At 37.4% G+C, this 20399-nt stretch overlaps 3 protein-coding genes across 3 annotated transcripts; all 3 read right to left on the bottom strand.

Annotated features, from left to right (window-relative positions):
• Positions 1-912: 912 nt before the first annotated feature.
• Positions 913-1524, bottom strand: LOC117618109 (putative F-box protein At1g30920). Its single transcript, XM_034347729.1, has one exon. The coding sequence runs from the start codon at positions 1522-1524 to the stop codon at positions 913-915; it is 612 nt and encodes a 203-aa protein (XP_034203620.1).
• A 3464-nt stretch (positions 1525-4988) lies between these two features.
• On the bottom strand, positions 4989-5774 carry LOC117618111 (F-box/kelch-repeat protein At3g06240-like). Its single transcript, XM_034347730.1, has one exon. It carries the CDS (start codon positions 5772-5774, stop codon positions 4989-4991), a length of 786 nt encoding a protein of 261 aa, XP_034203621.1.
• A 5303-nt stretch (positions 5775-11077) lies between these two features.
• On the bottom strand, positions 11078-17555 carry LOC117620170 (phosphoglucan phosphatase DSP4, amyloplastic-like). Its single transcript, XM_034350302.1, has 14 exons — positions 17413-17555; positions 17234-17303; positions 17066-17110; positions 16102-16204; positions 15821-15897; positions 15654-15730; positions 15340-15420; positions 14859-14991; positions 13497-13556; positions 13053-13109; positions 12227-12322; positions 12013-12072; positions 11682-11789; positions 11078-11413 (listed from the first exon to the last, which is right to left on the bottom strand). Exons 1-14 carry the CDS (start codon positions 17436-17438, stop codon positions 11282-11284), a joined length of 1125 nt encoding a protein of 374 aa, XP_034206193.1. The 5' UTR covers positions 17439-17555; the 3' UTR covers positions 11078-11281.
• Between the last annotated feature and the right edge of the window lie 2844 nt (positions 17556-20399).

Consider the following 20399-nt stretch of genomic DNA (forward strand, 5'->3'; position numbering starts at 1 on the left):
AAAAACGCCAAACATCATAGGTGACAAGACTTCATATCATTGTGCTTTAACAAAAAGAAAAGAAAGAAGGAAAAAAAAAGAAAAAGACATCATTGTGCTTATAATTCTTAAAAATTACCACAAGTCATTCTCATCAACAGAAATACGTGCGGACTCTGTCTGTGTTTTCAAGTAAAACAATTTTCTCCCTCTTACTTTTGCAGCTTTAATCATATTCTTCCAAGTTCTTTGAGACAAGGGGAATTCAGTAATATCTTTTTTATTATTTTTTATTATTTTTGGTTCTTCTTCTGCTTCAACCAAATCTCCATAATTCTTTAGAGAAATCATGCTGTTCGTACAACTATAGATTGCCATATTACCTTCGAGGAGTACATACTTCATGGAAATATGTCTTAGATCCACAAAGAATGTATATGTACTGCAATCGCTCTCGTCATTGAAAAATATGCCGTGCTCCCATTCGCCACACTTAGAAAGACTAGTAGGATTCAAATCTGCAAAAAGATCATCTTTCGAATCTAATTTATAATTTAGCACCCACTCGTTATTATTGTAATTTTTCAATCCCCATATCTCAATAAATTTTATTTCCCATGTCTTCATATGTCTATCTTCTTGTGAAGAAACATTCACTAGGGCCAAATATCCCTTGAAATTAAGCACATGAAGAAATTTCCAGAGATTTGGCTTTTTCCCCAAGGAGGCAGGAGGAGGTGTTAAATAGAACTCTTCCTTCTGAAAGTTGAAAGAAAGTATACATACGGACGACCCGTCATCTCCATGGACCAACCAATGCATGTCTCCGTGTGCATATGCGGACTTGCAGGTTGGAAAGCAGGGAGGAACTGTGTGTAACTCCCGCCATGAGCTTGTCCCCAATACAAGAACTTCGGCCGCCAAGTAGTCTTTTTAATTGGTGGAAACACGAACAATCTTGAAGCTGTTGGTTATATTATCAAATCCCATGCCATACCAATCAACATCGCAGAGACTATTGGATGGAACTTGGACGTCACTCACTGAGGGGAGCATTAGAACTTCTCCTTTGAAAGGATTCACCAACAAGCATGACCTCTCCAGATTAAGACCAGTAAAGCATGACCTTCCAGTAAAGCCAAACAAGTTGCAGAAAACAAAAGCAGCAGAATAAAAATGCCGTCTGGATCCAAAATAGGAAACAATTGCCTGTTTGCTCTTTGTCAATAAGTCATGGCCATCATATTTCAATGGATACAACAAGGCATATCTAAGAAAGGGACGCTCATCAAGAAAAACAAGTCGAGGAACTTCAGTGGTAGTAGTAGAACACGTGGTTAGAAAATGATGCCGCATGTGCATTGTGGCAAGAAAGAGGTCATCAACCATCTTTAAAAAGGCCTTAGATACACATCTCATGCAACAAATCGAATTTACGGGTAGTCTCGATAGAATGTCGATAAGAATTTCCAGTGGTAGAGCGCCGATTGTCATCAAGTCCAGTTCTGGCTTCTCCGTCTCGTTGTTGCAGTTGATGCGCCTCATTTTCTTCAACAAAGTAGGTAAAATATTATTAGTTGAAGTATAATTGTCGGGACTGAATATGCTGTGCTAGATGTCTTCAATTGCTCATCCGGCCTTCCTAGTTATATGCAAACACAAGTATATAGTCAAATAGATATCTTCTAAGATTTTTTTTGACAGTGACGTCTCCCAAGATTTTATTTGACAACTGTATCTCCCAATATTTTTTTTTTCATTGTCCTAATTAATTACACTAGGCTTTATGGTTCCCAATTTTTTCCTTGATGTTTTTTTGGACGCTTTCCTTGTGCAACACACAAATCGGTCAACACCGGATTCTTCTCCTCATAATTAGCTTTCTTGTAGCACAAGGATTTCAATCTCTATATAGAATATTTTCCTACCATAATTAGGCTTGATGTATTCATATGAATGTGCATGTAATTCATTAATACAAGGGAGTACATGGTATTCCCCAACTTTTTCTTAACTTGTACACTTGATATAGCCTTTTGAAGTAACTGTATCCTTTGAATACGAATCAAGATCCTCTGCTTTGATTTGCAATTAAGGAAATGGTAAGTGTAAATTAAGAAAGAAAAAAGAAGAAGAAAGATTTGGAATTAAGAAAATGGTAATAAAATAATTAGCATTTTACTAAAACGATTTATATCATGACGCGCAAATGCCATGGTCTGCAATTTCATTAGATAATAATTACGAAAGAATTTGGACTTTTGCTTTCTATAGGATGGATGCAATTGGGGCCAAGTTTCATGTCTGGTTAACTATATCACAATTATTTCCTATTTCTTGGTATATACTATACCACAATTAAGAGAACTGATACTACTTTACATGTTAAGACAACTTGTATTGCCCTTCTGCAGTTCACTCATCGTCGGAACTGTCTTATTTTACGTCGTTCCTCGGTTGTGAGATGACGATCTTCACATGTCAACCTCTTCCGGATTGCAGCACTAGTACTGTTATTAGGATTATCCTCAACAACCTGCAGGAAAAGCTGAACAAATGAGAAGAAACATGGTGCAACTTTTTTCGTTTCAGATGGAAAAATATGGGTGCCATTTTACAGTGAGAGCAATTTAGAATTTGTTCCCAAGGTTCCTATTGCCAAAAATTACGCATGCACGTTATTTGCTGCATAAATTTATTTAATTTATTTAATAATTTGACTTCCAATTTCCTTGATGATAATTATCTGGCATTTTCTTCATGGCCACATAGCCTCCTTAGTCTAAAATTTATTTCCAACAAACGAAACCAAAAACATCACAAGAGAACATCATAGATCATTGATCGCAATCCATCATATTTTCAAGTTGCGTAAGCTTCAAATGAGAAGATATGTGACAAATGAGTATGTCAGAAATTCCTTTTTATAAGGCAAAAGAAGACAAGTATTAGATCTATTAAAACTTACTTTGTTTTAGTAGATAAGTTTTCTTTTTGTTCAATACGTCAGTTCAATCTAGGTAACTATGTCAGGTATTAAAATGAATAACTGGAGAGTGAAAGTTGAAAATTAATGTTGGGCAAATTTCTTCTTGGGAGATTCCTTACAAGATAAATGGCGGTCAACAGAGAACGACCGGTGTGGTGGTGGCAAATGACCCTCTAATGTCTAAGTCAGTAAAATGGTCTCGGAAGATGTAGATAATACTGAAAGGACGGAGATATTTCTCTGCAGGAGAGATAGGTGGCATGGGAGACAAGTAGGTAAGAGAGGTGGAGGCACCTTGGGCTGGCAGGGCATCAAGTGAGAGATATATATATATATATATATATATATATATATATATATATAAAGTAATTTTAGAGATTTTTCAGAGTTACCTTATTTGTCTTCGAACTTTAGCTTAAATATATTTTCCTTTCCTGTAACATTCCTTCTCCAATTAAGGAGGGAATAATTGACAATTATTCATCTCCAGATTAATTGAGTTGATGGAAGTTATAGAAGGAAATAAATAGATTGAGGGAATTTATGAAATTTATTTCTTCAACCTAAATAAGTAACACCCATATTAAATATATTATTAAATCAGAATATTAATTTAAATAATATATTCATAGAATTTGCTTCTTTTTCACGTGGTGGCGCCTCTCTTTGATGGGTCGTCAGATTTATTTGCTCCCGCACTAAAGCCTTCACATCTCCACCATTCTCTACTTTTTTTTCTTGGTGAGTAAAAAAATTTATTTCAATATCAGTACGGAGAAACAAAAAAAATATATATATGTATACAAGGCGAGAAAATTCCTCCCCTACCGCAGTTCTTTATTACGAATAAGATGAAAAACAATCCCAGCACTATCACATTTCCAAGATTTTGTTATATATAGATGATATGAACACCAACAAACTTCTATTTGAAGGGTTTGATTTGCTACCTCGTAACGAAAACGAGCAAAAAATTTCGGATATGCTTGCTTTTGTGCAATTTTATACAACTTAAGTACAGTAATCTCAGGGATCAAACAATAACACTAACCAGAAAGAGTTAATAATACCAATGCATAAGGGTCTAACGGCACACACGTAATAATAATCTTGAAAAATGCTTGCTTCTGCTGAACTTTCAGTTAATATGTTTTCAGCGATGACTTTCTTGAACCACAAATGCTTGCTTCAATTTCTTAGAATTATTGGTGTCAGAGTATGGATCACAATTGCCCCCTTTCCCCTGTATACGGTTTATCTTCTTCCCAGAGAAGAAGTAAGCTGGAATATTGACTTGTCAAATTGAAAGAGAGGCCAACGTTGCAAGAGTTTAATTACAAGTTCAAAATTTTCTTGACATATTTTATAAATAAAGGAATAGTAAAAACAAAAAACCAAAAATCCAAGCATCATAATCATTGTGCTTATAATTCTTAAAAATAAATGTCATTCCAATCCAAAGAAATAGATGCGGACTCCGTCTGTGTTTTCAAGTAACACAAATCTCTTCCACTTATTTCTGCAGCATTAATCTGATTTCTCCAAGTTTTTCGAGGCATGGGAAATTCAGTAATGCCTTGTTCTTCTTCAGCTTCAACCAAATCTCCACAATTATTTAGAGAAATCATGCTGCCGGTACAACTATGGACTATCAATTGACCCTTGAGTAGCACACACTCCATGGAACCATCTCCTAGATGCACAAAGAATATACAGTTATTGAAAGAACCCTCCTGGTTCAAATATATGCCATGATCCCATTCGCCGCACTTAGAAAAACTAGTAGGCTCCCAATGTATAGGAAGATCTTGTTTTGTATCTATTTTATATTTTAGCTCCCACTCTTTGTTATCGTAATTTTTCAATCCCCATACCTCAACACATTGTCTATATCCCCACATCTTCACATATTCATCTTCTGGTGAAGAAGCATACACCAAGGCCATAGATCCCCTAAAACTAATCAAGTGAAGGCATTTCCAGAGATCTGGGTCTTTCTCCAAGGGGGTGGGAAGAGGAGTCAAATAGAACTCTTCTTTTTTAAAGTCGAACGTGCAGAGGACGCGTAATCTCCATAGACCAACCAATGCATGTCTCCATGTGCATAAACGGACTTGTAGGTTGGAAAGCAAGGAGGAACCGTGGGCAACTCCCGCCATGAGCTCTTCCCCAATACAAGAACTTCGGCGGCCAAGTAGTCTTTTTTATTGGTGGAAACACGTACAATCTTGAAGCTGTTGGTTATATTATCAAATCCCATGCTGTACCAATCAACAGTGCAAAGACAATTGGCTGGAACTTGGACGTCACTTGCAGATGGGAGCATTAGAACTTCTCCCTTGAAAGGATTCACCAACAAGCATGACCTTCCATGGTTCGAAGACCTTCCACTCTTCGGATTAAGACCAGTAAAGCCAAACAAGTTGCAGAAAACAAAAGCAAACGAATAAAAACGCCGTTCGGATCCGAAATAGGAAACAATTGCGTCTTTACTCTTTGTCAATAAGTAGTGGCCGTCGTACGTCACTGGATACAACATGTCATATTTATCATAGGAAGACTCATTAAGAACAACAAGTTGAGGAGTAGAACAGGTAGTTAGAAAACGACGCCGCATGTGCAATGTGGAAAAAGAGAGGTCATCAACCATCTTTAACAGGGCCTTAGATACACATCTCATGCAACAAATCGAATTTACGGGCAATCTTGAAAGGATGTCAATAAGAATTTCAGGTGGTAGGGCGCGGATCATCATCAAGTTTAGTTCTGGCTTCTCCTTGGCGTTGTTGCAGTTGATGTGCTTCATTCTCTTCAACAAAGTATGTTGGCGTGACTTGTGGATATTGACTTACTTTCCTTACACACCAAGAATTCCTATTATAATTGTAATTGATTTACTTTAATTCATGATTTCTTACTGTAAATAGATTTAGGAATTTATTATTTACTTGCCCATTCAGGTTTCGTTGTATTATAAATATGACCTCCTACAAGGAGAAGAATACACAGAAAATTCCCACAAACAAATATTCTCTCATAGTTTTCATATTTTAGCATGGTATCAGAGCGGCGATCTTGGAATTGCTGACTCTAGTTTTAAATCCCCGCTGCTGCTATGGGGTTTGATGATTTTTTCAACCCTCATGGAGGTAGCACCACCGACTTCTTCTCTTATTCTCAACCAACCATCGTTGAGTTGAGTGCCCAGATGGCTCAGCTCCTACAGATGCAGACTTTGACCCTGAACCCGATCCAGAATCAGGATCCTCTTTTGACGACCCTGACCCCGACCCCGACCCCGACTATGACGACGACGACCCTTACTCCGAAGACAACCCCGACCCTGACTCCGAAGACAACCCCGACCCCGACTCCGATGATGACCCCGACCTCGACTTTGTCTCTGATTCAGACCTTGATCCCGAATTCGACTCCGACTCTGGCCCCAATTCAGGCTCAGATTCCGATCCAAATTCCTACTCAACCTGTATCTTATGCATCTTCTGCTGCATAGATTATGACTTCTCGACTAACGACCCCGACACATGGACCAGATTACGCATATTGTGGTGATCCGAGACACACTTGTGAGATGTTTTACATTGCCTAGCTACCCCGATTGGTGGGCTACTCTTACAGATTGAGGACAATGCAATATGGCCAGTAATGGTACTGGTTATGGATTCCATACTTCTGATAAGATTGATTCCAAGAGCTGGATAATTGATTCCGGTGCAACTGATCATATGACGTTTGATCTTGATGATTTTCTGAATACTACACAACCTCGACGAACCTGTATTGCAAATGCCAATGATGTTACTTATCCTGTGACAGGGGCTGGCACTGTTGCACTCTCATCCTCTCTCACACTGTCTAATACTTTATTTGTTTCATCTTTATCTACTAAATTGTTGTCAGTTAGTCAACTTACTGAACAATTGAATTGTTGTGTACTCATTTACCCGAGTTTTTGTTTGCTTCAGGATATTCACACTAAGGAGATTCTTGGTCGTGGTACTAAGAGATGGGGCTATATTATGTCGATGACTTCAGTCCCGGCATGGCTAACAGCGTGACACATCCCTTTGATAGCAAACAAAAGCAAATCTGGTTGTGGCACCGTCGATTGGGACATCCGTCTTTTAGTTATATGAAGCATCTTATACCAGATTTATTCTCAGGTTTCAAGGACTCCGACTTCACATGTGATACTTGTATTTTGGCCAAGAGTCACCGTGTGCCCTACCCGTTGAGTACGAACAAGTGTACTACTCCATTTACGTTAATTCACTCTGATGTCTGGGGACCTTCTCCTATCACTGCTCCTTCTGGTGTTCGATGGTTTGTCACATTCATCGATGATTGTACACGGATGACATGGCTTTATTTGCTGAAGAATAAAAACGAAGTGTTTTCCCATTTTCAGTCCTTCCACAAACAGATGAAAACTCAGTTTAATGCTCAAATCCAGATTCTTCGCTCAGACAATGGTGGAGAATTTGTCAATCATGACTTTCAGACTTACTTCCAACAACATGGAATTATCCATGAGACGACTTGTCCTCAGACACCGCAACAAAATGGTGTTGCTGAATGAAAAAATCGACATCTTCTTGAAACCGCCCGAGCACTTCTGATTGGTGCTCATGTTCCTCGCCATCACTGGGATGATGCTATTGTCACCGCAGTTCACCTGATCAACCGCATGCCTTCTGGTGTATTGACCTTTAAAACTCCCTTACAGGTGCTTGCGCAACACAGACCTCTGCCCTCTGTTTTGGTACTCACACCCCGAATCTTTGGATGTGTGGCTTTCGTTCATCTCCACAAAAATCAACGTAGCAAACTTGATCCATGTGCACTTCGTTGTGTTTTTGTGGGTTATGCCACTCATCAGAAAGGTTACCGCTGTTATCACCCTCCTACCCAACGAACCTATGTCACTTTGGATGTGACCTTTCTGGAATCTGAGCTGTTCTTCCATGACCCATCATCCAATTCTACACTTCAGGGGAGATACAAAGTGAAGAGCAGAATTGGAGCAACTTGGAAAATAAAGAAATTCTCCTTGTACAGAAATGATTGATCATCCCGAGTCTGGAGCACGAGATTACTCTCTGTCGAAAAGCGACCAATCGCCCATTCATAGCGATCAATTGCCTGACCCACCTGATCATGCGAAGATATTTCTGATCCGAGTCTCACACCTACAGACAATACAGAACAACAAGATGAAGACCCCCCTCTAACTCAACAGTACCAACAGACCAATCTCCTGAGAATATCCTTGAGGTAACTACTCCTACTAGACTTGTGCATTTAGATGATAAAACTATTGGATATCAATTACCTTTCAGGCAAAATCGTGGGAAGCCACCAAACCGTTATTCACCTGATATTGGCAAGACATCCAAGTATCCAATTGCAAATCATGTATCCACTGAGAAGCTGTCTGAACCACTCAAGGCTTTTGTGCATCAGTTGTCTGCTATCCATATTCCAACCAAGGTCTCTGAAGCATTGAAAGATCCTAAGTGGGTCCAAGCTATAAAAGAGGAGATGAAAGCTCTTGAGAAAAATCAGACTTGGACATTGGAGACTATACCCCGAGGAAAAAAGACTATCGGATGTAGATGGGTGTTTACTATAAAACACAATGCAGATGGATCTATCGAGCGATACAAGGCAAGACTTGTGGCAAAAGGGTACACACAGACCTATGGTATAGACTATGAAGAAACCTTTGCTCCAGTTGCAAAGTTAAACACCGTCAGAGTCTTATTGTCCCTTGCAGCTAATTTGGATTGGCCACTACACCAGTTTGATGTAAAGAATGCTTTTCTACATGGCGAACTCACGGAGGAGGTGTACATGGACATTCCTCCTGGATATAATACTACTCAGACTGGAACAGTTTGCAGGTTACGAAAAGCATTGTATGGATTGAAACAATCACCACGTGCATGGTTTGGACGGTTCACCATGGCAATGAAGAACAATGGTTTCAAACAGTGCAACTCAGATCATACTCTGTTCTTGAAACATCGAAAAGGGAAGGTAACAGCATTAATAATCTATGTTGATGATATGATTATTACTGGGAATGATAAACAGGAAATATCACAGCTACAAGACTATCTGGCTACGGAGTTTGAGATGAAGGATCTAGGTGGACTCAAGTATTTCTTGGGAATTGAGGTGGCTCGATCGCAGCAAGGCATATTTCTCTCTCAAAGGAAATATGTCTTGGACTTGTTGACAGACACAGGAATGCTAGATTGTAAACCTGCGGACACTCCTATTGTTCAGAATCATCATCTTGGAGAATATCCGGATCAAGTTCCAACTAACAAAGAAAGATACCAAAGGTTAGTGGGAAGATTGATCTATTTGTCACATACTCGACCAGACATTGCTTATGCGGTGAGCGTTGTCAGTCAATTTATGCACTCTCCAAGTGAAGACCATATGAATGCAGTTCTTCGGATACTTAGATATTTGAAGTCTGCACCTGGAAAAGGACTTATGTTCTCAAAGCATGGTCATCTAAATATTGATGGTTATTCAGATGCAGATTGGGCAGGTAATGTAACAGATAGAAAATCCACATCGGGTTACTTCACATTCGTGGGAGGTAATTTGGTGACATGGAGAAGCAAGAAACAGAATGTAGTAGCTTTATCCAGTGCAGAAGCCGAGTTCAGAGGCATGACTAAAGGGATTTGTGAACTTCTTTGGTTAAGAAAGTTGCTTACTGAACTTGGGTATAAACCTACATCCACAATGAATCTCTTTTGTGACAACAAGGCTGCTATAGCCATTGCACAGAATCCGGTTCAGCATGATCGTACTAAACATGTTGAGGTGGATCGACACTTCATCAAACAAAAGCTTGAGGCTAAAGTGTTTCAGTTTCCTTTTGTGAAATCCGAGGATCAATTGGCGGATATTTTGACAAAGGCTATTTCCAGTAAAGCATTCCACAATTCACTTGATCAGTTGGGCATTAGCGACATTTATGCACCAACGTGAGGGGGAGTGTTGGCGTGACTTGTTTGACTTACTTTCCTTACACACCGAGAATTCCTATTATAATTGTAATTGATTTACTTTAATTCCTAATTTCTTACTGTAAATAGATTTAGGAATTTATTATTTACTTGCCCATTCAGGTTTCGTTGTATTATAAATATGACCTCCTACAAGGAGAAGAATACACAAAATTCCCACAAACAAATATTCTCTCATAATTTTCATATTTTAGCAAGTATGTTATTAGCTGGAGTATAATTGCAGGGACTGGATATGCTATGCTATATGTCTTCAATTGCTCATCCTGCCTTCCATATTTATATGCAAATACAGTATAGTCAAATAGATATCTCCCAAGATTTTTTTTTTTTTTTTTTTTTTTTAAAGAACGTCCGAAGATTGTAATTCAACTCGTGATAACCCTAGTAAATGCATATTTCTCATTTTAATCTCTGTCCATATGTACAAAGATACTGAGTATTATATAATATTTTCCTGCCATAATTAGGCTTGATGTATTCATATAATTGGGGGAAAAGGGAAGACTAAACTGATTGGGGGAGATACTGACCAAAACACAAATTTAATTGGGGGAGATTTTGCGGACAAAAACAACAGGAAAGAGGGAGAGGTTGAAGAGAAAGGAATTAGAAAGAAAACAAAACCCCTAAACGATAGCAGGAGTCAAGGTTCAAATCGTTAAGTGTAATTAGAGTTTTTCTTTTCTTTTTAATTATGAAAAAATACCAATCTGTTGGATCAAATTTTAATGAGGTGGCACATGGAAAGACGAATTCAACTAGATCATAGAAGAGAGAATCTAAGCTGAGGACCCGGATTCGGTAGTAGTTTGACATATTGTAAATTTTTTAATGAGGTCGCTAAATAGTTAGTTCTCTTTCCTATGTCAACATTTTGTTCCTCAAATAGTTAAGAACACCAACTCTCAAATTCTAGATTATGTAATAACCCAAAAAATTTCGTTGAGAAAATAAGGAATTTAGACTTTATTGATTAATAAAGTTTCTCTCATGCGTCAAAGTTTTTGGGACATTCCTCATCAAATTCCACTAATGGTCAAATTATGATCTCTCTATTCTTAAATTGTTGCTGAAATAGGAACTTATATTTATTGATTGTTAACTATACCACAATTATTTCCTATTTCTTGGTATATACTATACCACAATTATTTCGTGCATGTCACCATGTAATGCTAGGGAACTGGTACAGTTACTACTTTACATGCTAAGACAATTTGTATTGCCCTTTCGCAGTTCACTCATCACCAGGACACGTTTCGAGAAACTGTCTTATTTTACGTCGTTCCTCGGTTGTAAGACGAGGATCTTCACCAGTCAACCTCTTCCGGATTGCAGCACTAGTACTGTTAGGATCATCCTCAATAACCTGCAGGAAAAGCTCAACAAATGAGAAGAAACATGTTGCAACTTTTTTTCGTTTCGGATGCAAAACATGGGTCCAATTAGAATCTGTTCACCAGGAGAAGCCAAGGTCCCTATTCCCAAAAATTATGCAGCACATTATTTGCTACATTCTTTTTTTATATAAATAATTTTAACTCCAGTTTCCATGATGATATATTGTTATATATACTTTTTTTTCCCCTCTTTTTCTTTAATAATTTACAAATTCAAGACTCGAAGCTGAACCTTACTTGAACATAATTGTTGACATGGCCATCCTTGTTGGGAGAGGTGAAAAGCTCGTATTTGTTATGCGTCCATGCACCATCAATAATGTACTTATATTCATATCGTCCTTCCTGCAACACGAGTTTATTTCAAGAAATTGATCAATACATGCAACATTCTATGTTTGAATCTTATGCAATCTTTTTCAAGTCAGCATGGCTTACTTAGAGATGGAATTATCTCCCTATTAATTGACATACATATTTAGACTTCACTAGAATGATAAGTTGATGATCCATGTTTAACCTGAGAAGGTCAAACATAAGCATACTTTTGATTCAGACAAATGCTTACCGGCAATTCCCTCTTGAGAATCCACGAACCCTGTTCCTTATTGAACTCTAAAGGAATACTCTGTACAAGCATCACAAGAGAACATCATTGATCGAAAAAGTCCATACTTCATATTTACGGGTAGCATAAGCTACAGATTAAAATCATAATTTGAAGCTATAGCAAGCATAGAAGTCTGCCTCTGAACTTAAGGTTGAAATAAAAAGATCGTTACCTGACCCCATCCAATATCGAGTCCAGAGATTTCCACTGTAGTGCAATTATGATTTCCCCAAGTTAACGTGACAAGCCTTTTTGTCATGCCTGTAAGCTTCAAATGAGAAGATACGAGACACATGAGTTTGTAATAAATTCCTTTTTATATGAGTCTGGCAAAAGAAGACAAATATTAGATCTATTAAAACTTCCTTCATTTTAGATAAGTTTCCTTCTAGTTCAATACGTAAGTTCATTCTAGGTAACTATGTCAGGTATTACAATGAATAACTAGAGTCAAAGTCGGAAATCTAAAGTATTCACATCTCCACCATTCTCTACTTTTCTTTTCTTGGTGAATAAGAAAATATATTTAGATATCGGTACGAAGAAACATAAAAGAAAAAAACAAGGGGGGAAATACCTCCCTTACTGCAGTTTTTATCACTAATGAGATGAAAAACATGCCCAGCACTGTCATAATTCCAACATTTTGTAACATATAGATGATCTGACCACCAACACTATCAAGACAAAAGACAAAAAGGAGCTGACAAAAGGAGAAAAAGAAAGCATGTTGAAGAACCTAAAACAGGAATATCTAGGCATAACTTTCTAAAAACATGCTCATGTGAGGAAAACTGTAGTAGCCAATTTCAGAATCCCATCCATTATGGCAGAATTTCAACAAACTGTATCAAGTAACAACATGCATCCCGAAACTGTTCTACTATATCATCATCTTTTCAAGTTGAAAATTTATACATGTGAGAAACCGGTAATGAGACTAGACTTTTTAAGAAACGATTCATATGAAATAACAGTAAAGGAAAAAAGAGGCTCACAATATCAGCAGTAGCATTTTTAATAGCATCCAGTTTTGGGCAGCACGATCGCTTGCTCTGCATTAAATTTAGAGTGAGATACTTATGAGACATTGCGAAGATCCATATTTATTTATGCATTACATTGGCCCACTTTCTCATTGCTTGAGATAGCTGTCATACCACTGATACAAACTTTCTTAATTTTTTTCTTCCGAAAAATAGCAATGTCATACAACTGCATAAAATTCATGATTGATTTTGAAACTTGACGTTCAAGGTTCTGCCATAGTTTCGTGAATCCAAAATTAAATTTCTAGCATACTTCTTTCTTCTCCTATTTTCTTTTTTGATAAATAACTTAAAACTTACATTTTCGCTAAATAAAATGCACATGGGCTAACAACATGATGATGTATTGATATATTGTGCATATCAGAATAGGTCAACGAAACAGAAAATTACCAACAGTACATTGACAGCATCTGTCAGCTTGTATCCCTGAACCCAGAACATGTAAGCCAACTGCCACCACAACAACATTTCAGAACAGTTTTGAAAAGAGAAACAACATACCAGATTGATCTGCATAAACAAGCATATGAAATGAAAGTAACTGCAAGCTGGAACTTAAATAAATTTGAAGTTGCGAGTTATGAGAACCCTCTCAACATTTCTCATTCGTTTCTCTTATAGTCAAGACTATTCTGACATCCATTTATCCATGTATACCTGTCTATTGTTGTTGGCTTCGTATGATTTGAATAATTTTCTACAAAATTTACATAACTCTTGACTGAGTACAATAGCATTTTACCAAATATTCGGAAATAAATCATTCATTGTCTGTTGGAAAACCATTGTGTGATATGGGCAAGAGAATGAGCCTAAATTGCATTCACTTTTGAATTATTTAAGTACACCAGAAAGCCATTAGACCAGCACAAAGATGTCGTAAAAAGATATAAGAGAAGCTGAGGTTCTCAGATGTGAACAAATGTCAATGCATTGACAAATATTTATAACACTAATCATAAATCAGCGTCAAGCTCATTGATATGGTTAAAGAAAAATATTCATACTTCAACAAGGCAGCAGCGACTTGCTATTCTTGTCCACCAAATTAAATGTCATATATATGTATATAGTTGCACTGCCTTACGATTACCTTGTACCAGTTGGTTGGGGAGACCCTAAACAAGTTTGTAATAATACACTTTAACATTATCTAGGTATTTATGACTCAAAGAGGTACATATAAATTGGTAAAAATAAGAGAGAATTTTTTTTGCAGGAAACAGAAAATGAAAAAGGAAATAATCATCAATAATTTTTATTATTTAAATTTGTAAAGACTGGCGAGACTGGCAGCAATCAGTCCAGAGATCTCAAGAAACTGTCAGCGCTATGGATCTTCTAATAGTAAAGCTAAATATTTAGCTGCAGAGCAACATGAGCAACTACAAAGACAATACACAAGCGGTCTCATGGGTACACTGCAGTAGAGGAATTAGCTTGGCAAATATCAATGTTATGCTTTTAACCAAAAATACTCCCTCATTTTTGGCTCACACATAGGTTAGTGTACTAAAAAGTATGTCATTTTCCCTTGTCCGTAGGTTAGTTACTACAATACATGATTTTCATTTGACTAAAAATACTCCCACATTTTAGGTTTACTTTACAAAAACGTTTCCCCTAGTTCCTGCATAACACAAGCACATAACACAAATTTGAGGGAGAGTTGAACTTCATGAGTTCCATAAGGTGTTTGCTCAAAATCTGGATAAAATACCATTAATTTTAAATACAAGGTTAACAATATACCGCAGCAGCAGGAGCTCTTCCAAGTCCAGCAGTGCAATGCACATAAGTGACACCTCCATTTCGGTTTATGGCCTTATATAATTTGCTAACGACAGCAGGGAGCCGGAGACGCAGATCATATGCATCAAAATCCCTGCAACATCAAACATTATAATGAAGCAAATTTATTGAATGTGTGCATACACAGACCCTCCCCAGAGGAATGACTTAGTAATTTAGTAATGGAAAAAAGAAAACTGTAAGTGAAAGTTTATAAGGTAGCTATTGAATTGCTCTCCAAACAGAGCAAAAAAAAGGGATGGTTTGATCATATTTTTGTTAAAATCAATGTCAAGATGGACAAGGAAATCACATAAGGGGAAATAGAAATCAAAGTTCACTGCTTCTACTTTTCAGTAATGACAAACAAACTCATGCTTCCATGTCAGAAATTCATTCTGGAAAAAAAATATATATCAACAACTAATTTTAAATAACTAACCTTATTTCAGCACGCAAGTGTTCAATGTCATCAAATGTTTTGGCATACTCTCGAATGGCACCAATGTCAACACTAAAATATCTGGAAGAACTGGTTAAGGAATTTACAGTTTAATTTTCTTCTAACTAAACTAAACTGTCACAGTCGTCTCAAATGACCAACACATTACAATTATCACCTCATGCCTAATGAAGTGAACCACCTCAATATTATTTTTATTTTTTTCCCCAGTAAAGCATTATAGTCTTGCAATAAATTGTCACAGTTGCTTGTAATATTTTTGCTCACAGTTGTCTCAAAAAACTCCAGGATACTCCAAATCTGAATCTTGTTGCAAGCAAAAAATAGTCTTCACTCCGATGCTTCGAAGCTTGTCAACATCTTTCGGAGTCTGGTGAGAAGTAAAATGAAACAATCAGACAAGGGAACTTTAATAATGGATAATATTTGTTCAAATGACTGGTTATGAAACAAAGATCACCTGTAGGCAAGACCCCACAATCAGATCTGGACGTATGAAGTTGTAGTTCATACCTAGCTCATGCCTATAGGTCAAGACTGCATCAAAATGTTATATAAGAGACTAGTGTGGTTAGCTGCAATCACAGAAACAAAGCAACATACAAAAAGAAATCAATCTATGTTCTAAACAATATGCGCCCTCTAATCCAGATTGCCAAAACAGTAAAATCATACACTCAATATATCGTTTCTCAGTATACTGAGCCAGGCATATAAAAAACCCATGCATGATTAACTTACCAGCACCCATGGCTTCGGTCATGTTAGTACTATACATCTCAGATTTTTCCTCTTCTGCCTCGGCACCACTAGTCTCAGCACTAGACGTGGAACCAGAAATTGCCTACAGAAAAACACATTTGAAATATTCAAATCACAACAAGCAGCAAGGGCGATAAAAGCTTACAAGTTACAATAAAACAATTCACTAAAAAATCTGACAACTGATCTAGCATGCACTCTGCTCATTGCCAATCCTTCCACAGCAAAACACATAGACCCACAGACACACACAAACATATTGACAGATAATTGGGCCACTTTCAGCCTTTTGTTATTATTATTATTATTATTATTATTATTATTATTATTATTATTATTATTATTATTATTTTGGTAAAATGCACGAGTTAAATCATTGCAAAATGTACATATAAATTCCCCACCATCGATTTGTAGTGATGAGCATAGTTCATAATGTACGATATCATGTACTATGGCATAACTAGGAGGAGCTACAAGTTTAGTCCAAATGCTGAAAGAGGGAAAGACAGCATGTGTGGGTTACTTTCTTAGTGCTTTCCATTATCAATTTACAATAGGAAAATGTATCCATTATCTACTTCTCTTAAACCATGACAAAGTACCAATTACTTTAGAAGCCTAAACTAGTAACAACAGACTGTTATTTACTGTGATTCATTCCAAATTATCTTCTGAGAAGCACCAAACTCTGAATGGGGAAAATGATACAGTTGGGTCAGCTCAACTACAAATGACAATAAGATACATATATACTTTACTACTTCCATCTTCCAGACTACAGAGTTGTGAATAACACAAAAGGAAAGAAAAACAAAATACCCAGAAACTAAACAACCCAATAAAGAAAATAGGTTTATAAGATCCACACATGAGCAATAATAAACAGTTGAAGCAAATACTCAGTCCAAAAATCACAGAATTCTTAAAATTCTTAATCTACCTTGACAGCCATACGTCGGGGCAGATCAGTGCTACTCATCATTCCCTGCATTTGAGTAAAACAAATTCGTAAAAAATAAAATTTGCAAAATATTTCACACAAACGAACACATTTTATATGTATTTATATGTAAGTACGTGTGTAATGGCGAAAGAGGAGTGAGTGTACCAGAGTTGTGATACAGAACGAAGGCTTTCTGGGATTGCATCTGAAGCTACGTAGAGGCAAAACAGAGGATCTGGAATTTGGAAAAATGAAAAAAGAAAATAATTAATTTGATTGATAAAGAAAATTGAGAATTGTTTTGAATTATGTGTTCGAAATTGGATTGGAAGTTGAAGGCAGACCCTGGAAGATTCTGAAGACAGTTCATCTCTGATCACAAGGATGAAAATATCTTTTCTTTAAATCTCACAGAGAGAGCTCAGTCTTGAATTGACGATATTTTATTGGCTTGGCTTATATAGACGTTTGCTCCCTCGGCATAAATTAAAAAGGAATGGCCTTTTTGAAGATTCTCGAAAATGCCACTTTTCTTTGATATGTTTGTTTATTACAAGTGGTGATTTGGTCATTTCTTTATCTTTTTTAATTGCGAACCGTAGATTTCATGTCTATCTTTTGCTAATCCGTTTAATTTGATACTAATTAATGTCATCTATTTCTTAATGCAAGTGGTGTAAGATTTACCCTTTTTTTCATATAAAAAAAACCAGCTTCACTTTAATGTTAAGCAGTTTAAGGTGTTTGGTTCAAATAAAATATCCCTACTATTTTAAAAACAGTGGCCTTTTAACAAAAGTAGCTTTTGGGTTACTTTTCAAAACTATTTTCAAAAGAAGCAAAGATGAGCCCTTAATGAATTTTTTTAATTCCCAAAATACAATCATTAATTTTTTAAAATTGGCATCTAATAAACGTTTCTACTCTAATAATCTTCTGTTGGAAGTTCGTCATGCTAAGAGGCCAATCTTGATCCATCCCCTCCTAACTTGTCGATGGATTAGGAGATAAGGAGAGGATTTTGGTGCTTTGGTTGGCTTTGCTCTGACGCTTATTGTTATGCCTTGTACAAAGAACTATGCGTGCATAGAAGGTTTTCTTTGACAGTTTTACATTGTGGTGGGATGCTCTTTGCTGGGCTTGAAGTTGTGCTTTGTTTTGTCTAGATTTGGGGCAGATAGCATTTAGTGCTTCTACTTGTTCTATTTCTGATGCTCACAACACGTTTTGGCAATGTACAAAGAACTATGCGAGCATAGAAGTGCATCTTTGACAATTTTACGTTGTGGTAGATTTTATTTGTTGAGCTTGTAGCTATGCTCTATGTTATTTTGTCTTTGGTCTTTGTTTTTTGAATTTCTTGTAGTCCAATGCATGCGTGGCCATCCTTTTTTTCCCCAGAGTTTCCCATGTGGTTTTACCTAGAAGGTTTTAATGAGGCTGTTTTTCTACGTGCAGGTTCTTGAAATATTAATGGAATTTCTCTTCTATAAAAAAAAATGACAACATCTCAACCTACACATCCAACTCCACCACCTCTACCACCACATCATCCTCCTTCTCTGCCACCATCACCACCACAAATAACCACCTCCACCACCACGCCACCACCGCTACCAACACCATTAGAGCAACTCCACCCCTTAGGGCAAAGTCTAAGGCAAGGGCAAGCAAGCGCAAGCAAGGGCTGACACTATTCACGTGAATAGTGTCAGCCTTGCCATTTGTGGTTCCACCCACAAGGGCAAAGTCTAGGGCAAGTCTAGGGCAATTACTATTCATTGTACTTTATTTCCTATTTTTTTATACTTTAAATCATTAATTTTGATAATCTTTTGTAATTAAATTTTCGGATAAGATTTTCGGATGTGAATCTCGGTTGCCACGTGTCTTATTCCAGATAAAATTTTCGGATATTCATTAATAAAAATTATAATCTCAGATTTCGATAAAATTTTCACCCTCTAAAATTGTGCCACGTGTCCCATGTCAGATAAGATTTTCAGATATTTTTAAAAAATTATAATCTCATATTTCAGATAAGATTTTCACCCTCTAAAATTGTGTCACGTGTCCCATGTCTGATAAGATTTTCAGATATTTTTTTACAAATAGTGATCTCAGATTTCAGATAAGATTTTCACCCTCTAAAATTGTGCCACGTGTCATCTCTATCTTCTGAATCCCTCTATATAACTACACCATCAACACCACTCCTCTCACACCATCTCTGATATATTCCTTCATTTCTCAGATTTTACAAAACACATTATACTCTCAATGTCAAACTTCAGGAGGGTGTTGGAGAGGCAACAGAAAGAATGGGAAGAAATCCGGCGTAGACGTGAGGAAGAAGATCGGGACGCGATGAAGAAGAGGAAGAAATGCTTGAAGTAGCGGCGGTGTGTATGATGAATCAATCAAGCCAACACCATCGTCGTCGTGCCCCGAATGTGGACAGACGCAGAGAGTCTCGGGGTAAGAATCTCTTGGAGGATTACTTTATCCCAAATTCGTTATATCATGCTCATAAGTTTCGAGAGAGATATAGAATGCAGCCACATTTGTTCCAAAAAATCATGCATGATATTTGTAATTACGACACATACTTCATTCAAAAGCATGATGCTGTTGGAGTTTTGGGTCTTATCCCGGAGCAAAAACTTACAGCTGCTTTGCGGATGCTTGCTTATGGGGCATCTGCAGAGCAGGTGGATGAGATTGCAAGGATGGGAAAATCTACTATCCTAGAGTGCTTGGTGAGATTCTGTGATGCAGTGAAAAATTTGTACACGAGGGAGTACCTTCGCAAACCCACTCCGAGGGACCTGCAAAGGCTTCTACAAAAAGGCGAGGCTCGAGGTTTCCCAGGAATGATCGGAAGCATCGATTGCATGCATTGGCAGTGGAAGAATTGTCCTACTGCGTGGCAAGGAGAGTATGGGAATCGGAAGGGCCAAAAAAGTATCATTTTGGAGGCCGTAGCTTCATTCGACACTTGGGTTTGGCATGCCTTTTTTGGGGTTGCCGGATCTCAGAATGACCTCAATGTCCTTGGTCAATCCCCGGTGTTCGACGAGGTATTGCGAGGTCATTCCCCTCAGGTCACATACCAAATCAACAATACCGTATACTCTGGTGCATACTACCTTGCCGACGGAATTTATCCTAGGTGGACGACATTCGTGAAAACAATTCCGAATCCCCAATCCGAGAAGGAAAGAAGCTTTGCTTCCTTTCAAGAAGGTTACAGGAAAGACGTGGAAAGGTGTTTCGGTATCTTGCAAGCTCGTTGGGCAATTATCAGGGGTGCTGCTCGGATGCTAGACGA

Source organism: Prunus dulcis, chromosome 2 (genome assembly GCF_902201215.1).
Source record: "Prunus dulcis chromosome 2, ALMONDv2, whole genome shotgun sequence".
NCBI lineage: Eukaryota > Viridiplantae > Streptophyta > Magnoliopsida > Rosales > Rosaceae > Prunus > Prunus dulcis.

Bases quoted from the DNA above. Each gene is read 5' to 3' on its own strand.
- LOC117618109 (XM_034347729.1), bottom strand. From the start codon at position 1,524: ATGAGGCGCATCAACTGCAACAACGAGACGGAGAAGCCAGAACTGGAC.
- LOC117618111 (XM_034347730.1), bottom strand. From the start codon at position 5,774: ATGAAGCACATCAACTGCAACAACGCCAAGGAGAAGCCAGAACTAAAC.
- LOC117620170 (XM_034350302.1), bottom strand. From the start codon at position 17,438: ATGAACTGTCTTCAGAATCTTCCAGG. The intron at 15,421-15,653 runs GTATCCTGGAGT...CAGTTCTTCCAG, and splicing joins CAACAAGATTCAGATTTGGA to ATATTTTAGTGTTGACATTG. The intron at 11,790-12,012 runs GTAAGCATTTGT...CTCGTGTTGCAG, and splicing joins TTCTCAAGAGGGAATTGCCG to GAAGGACGATATGAATATAA.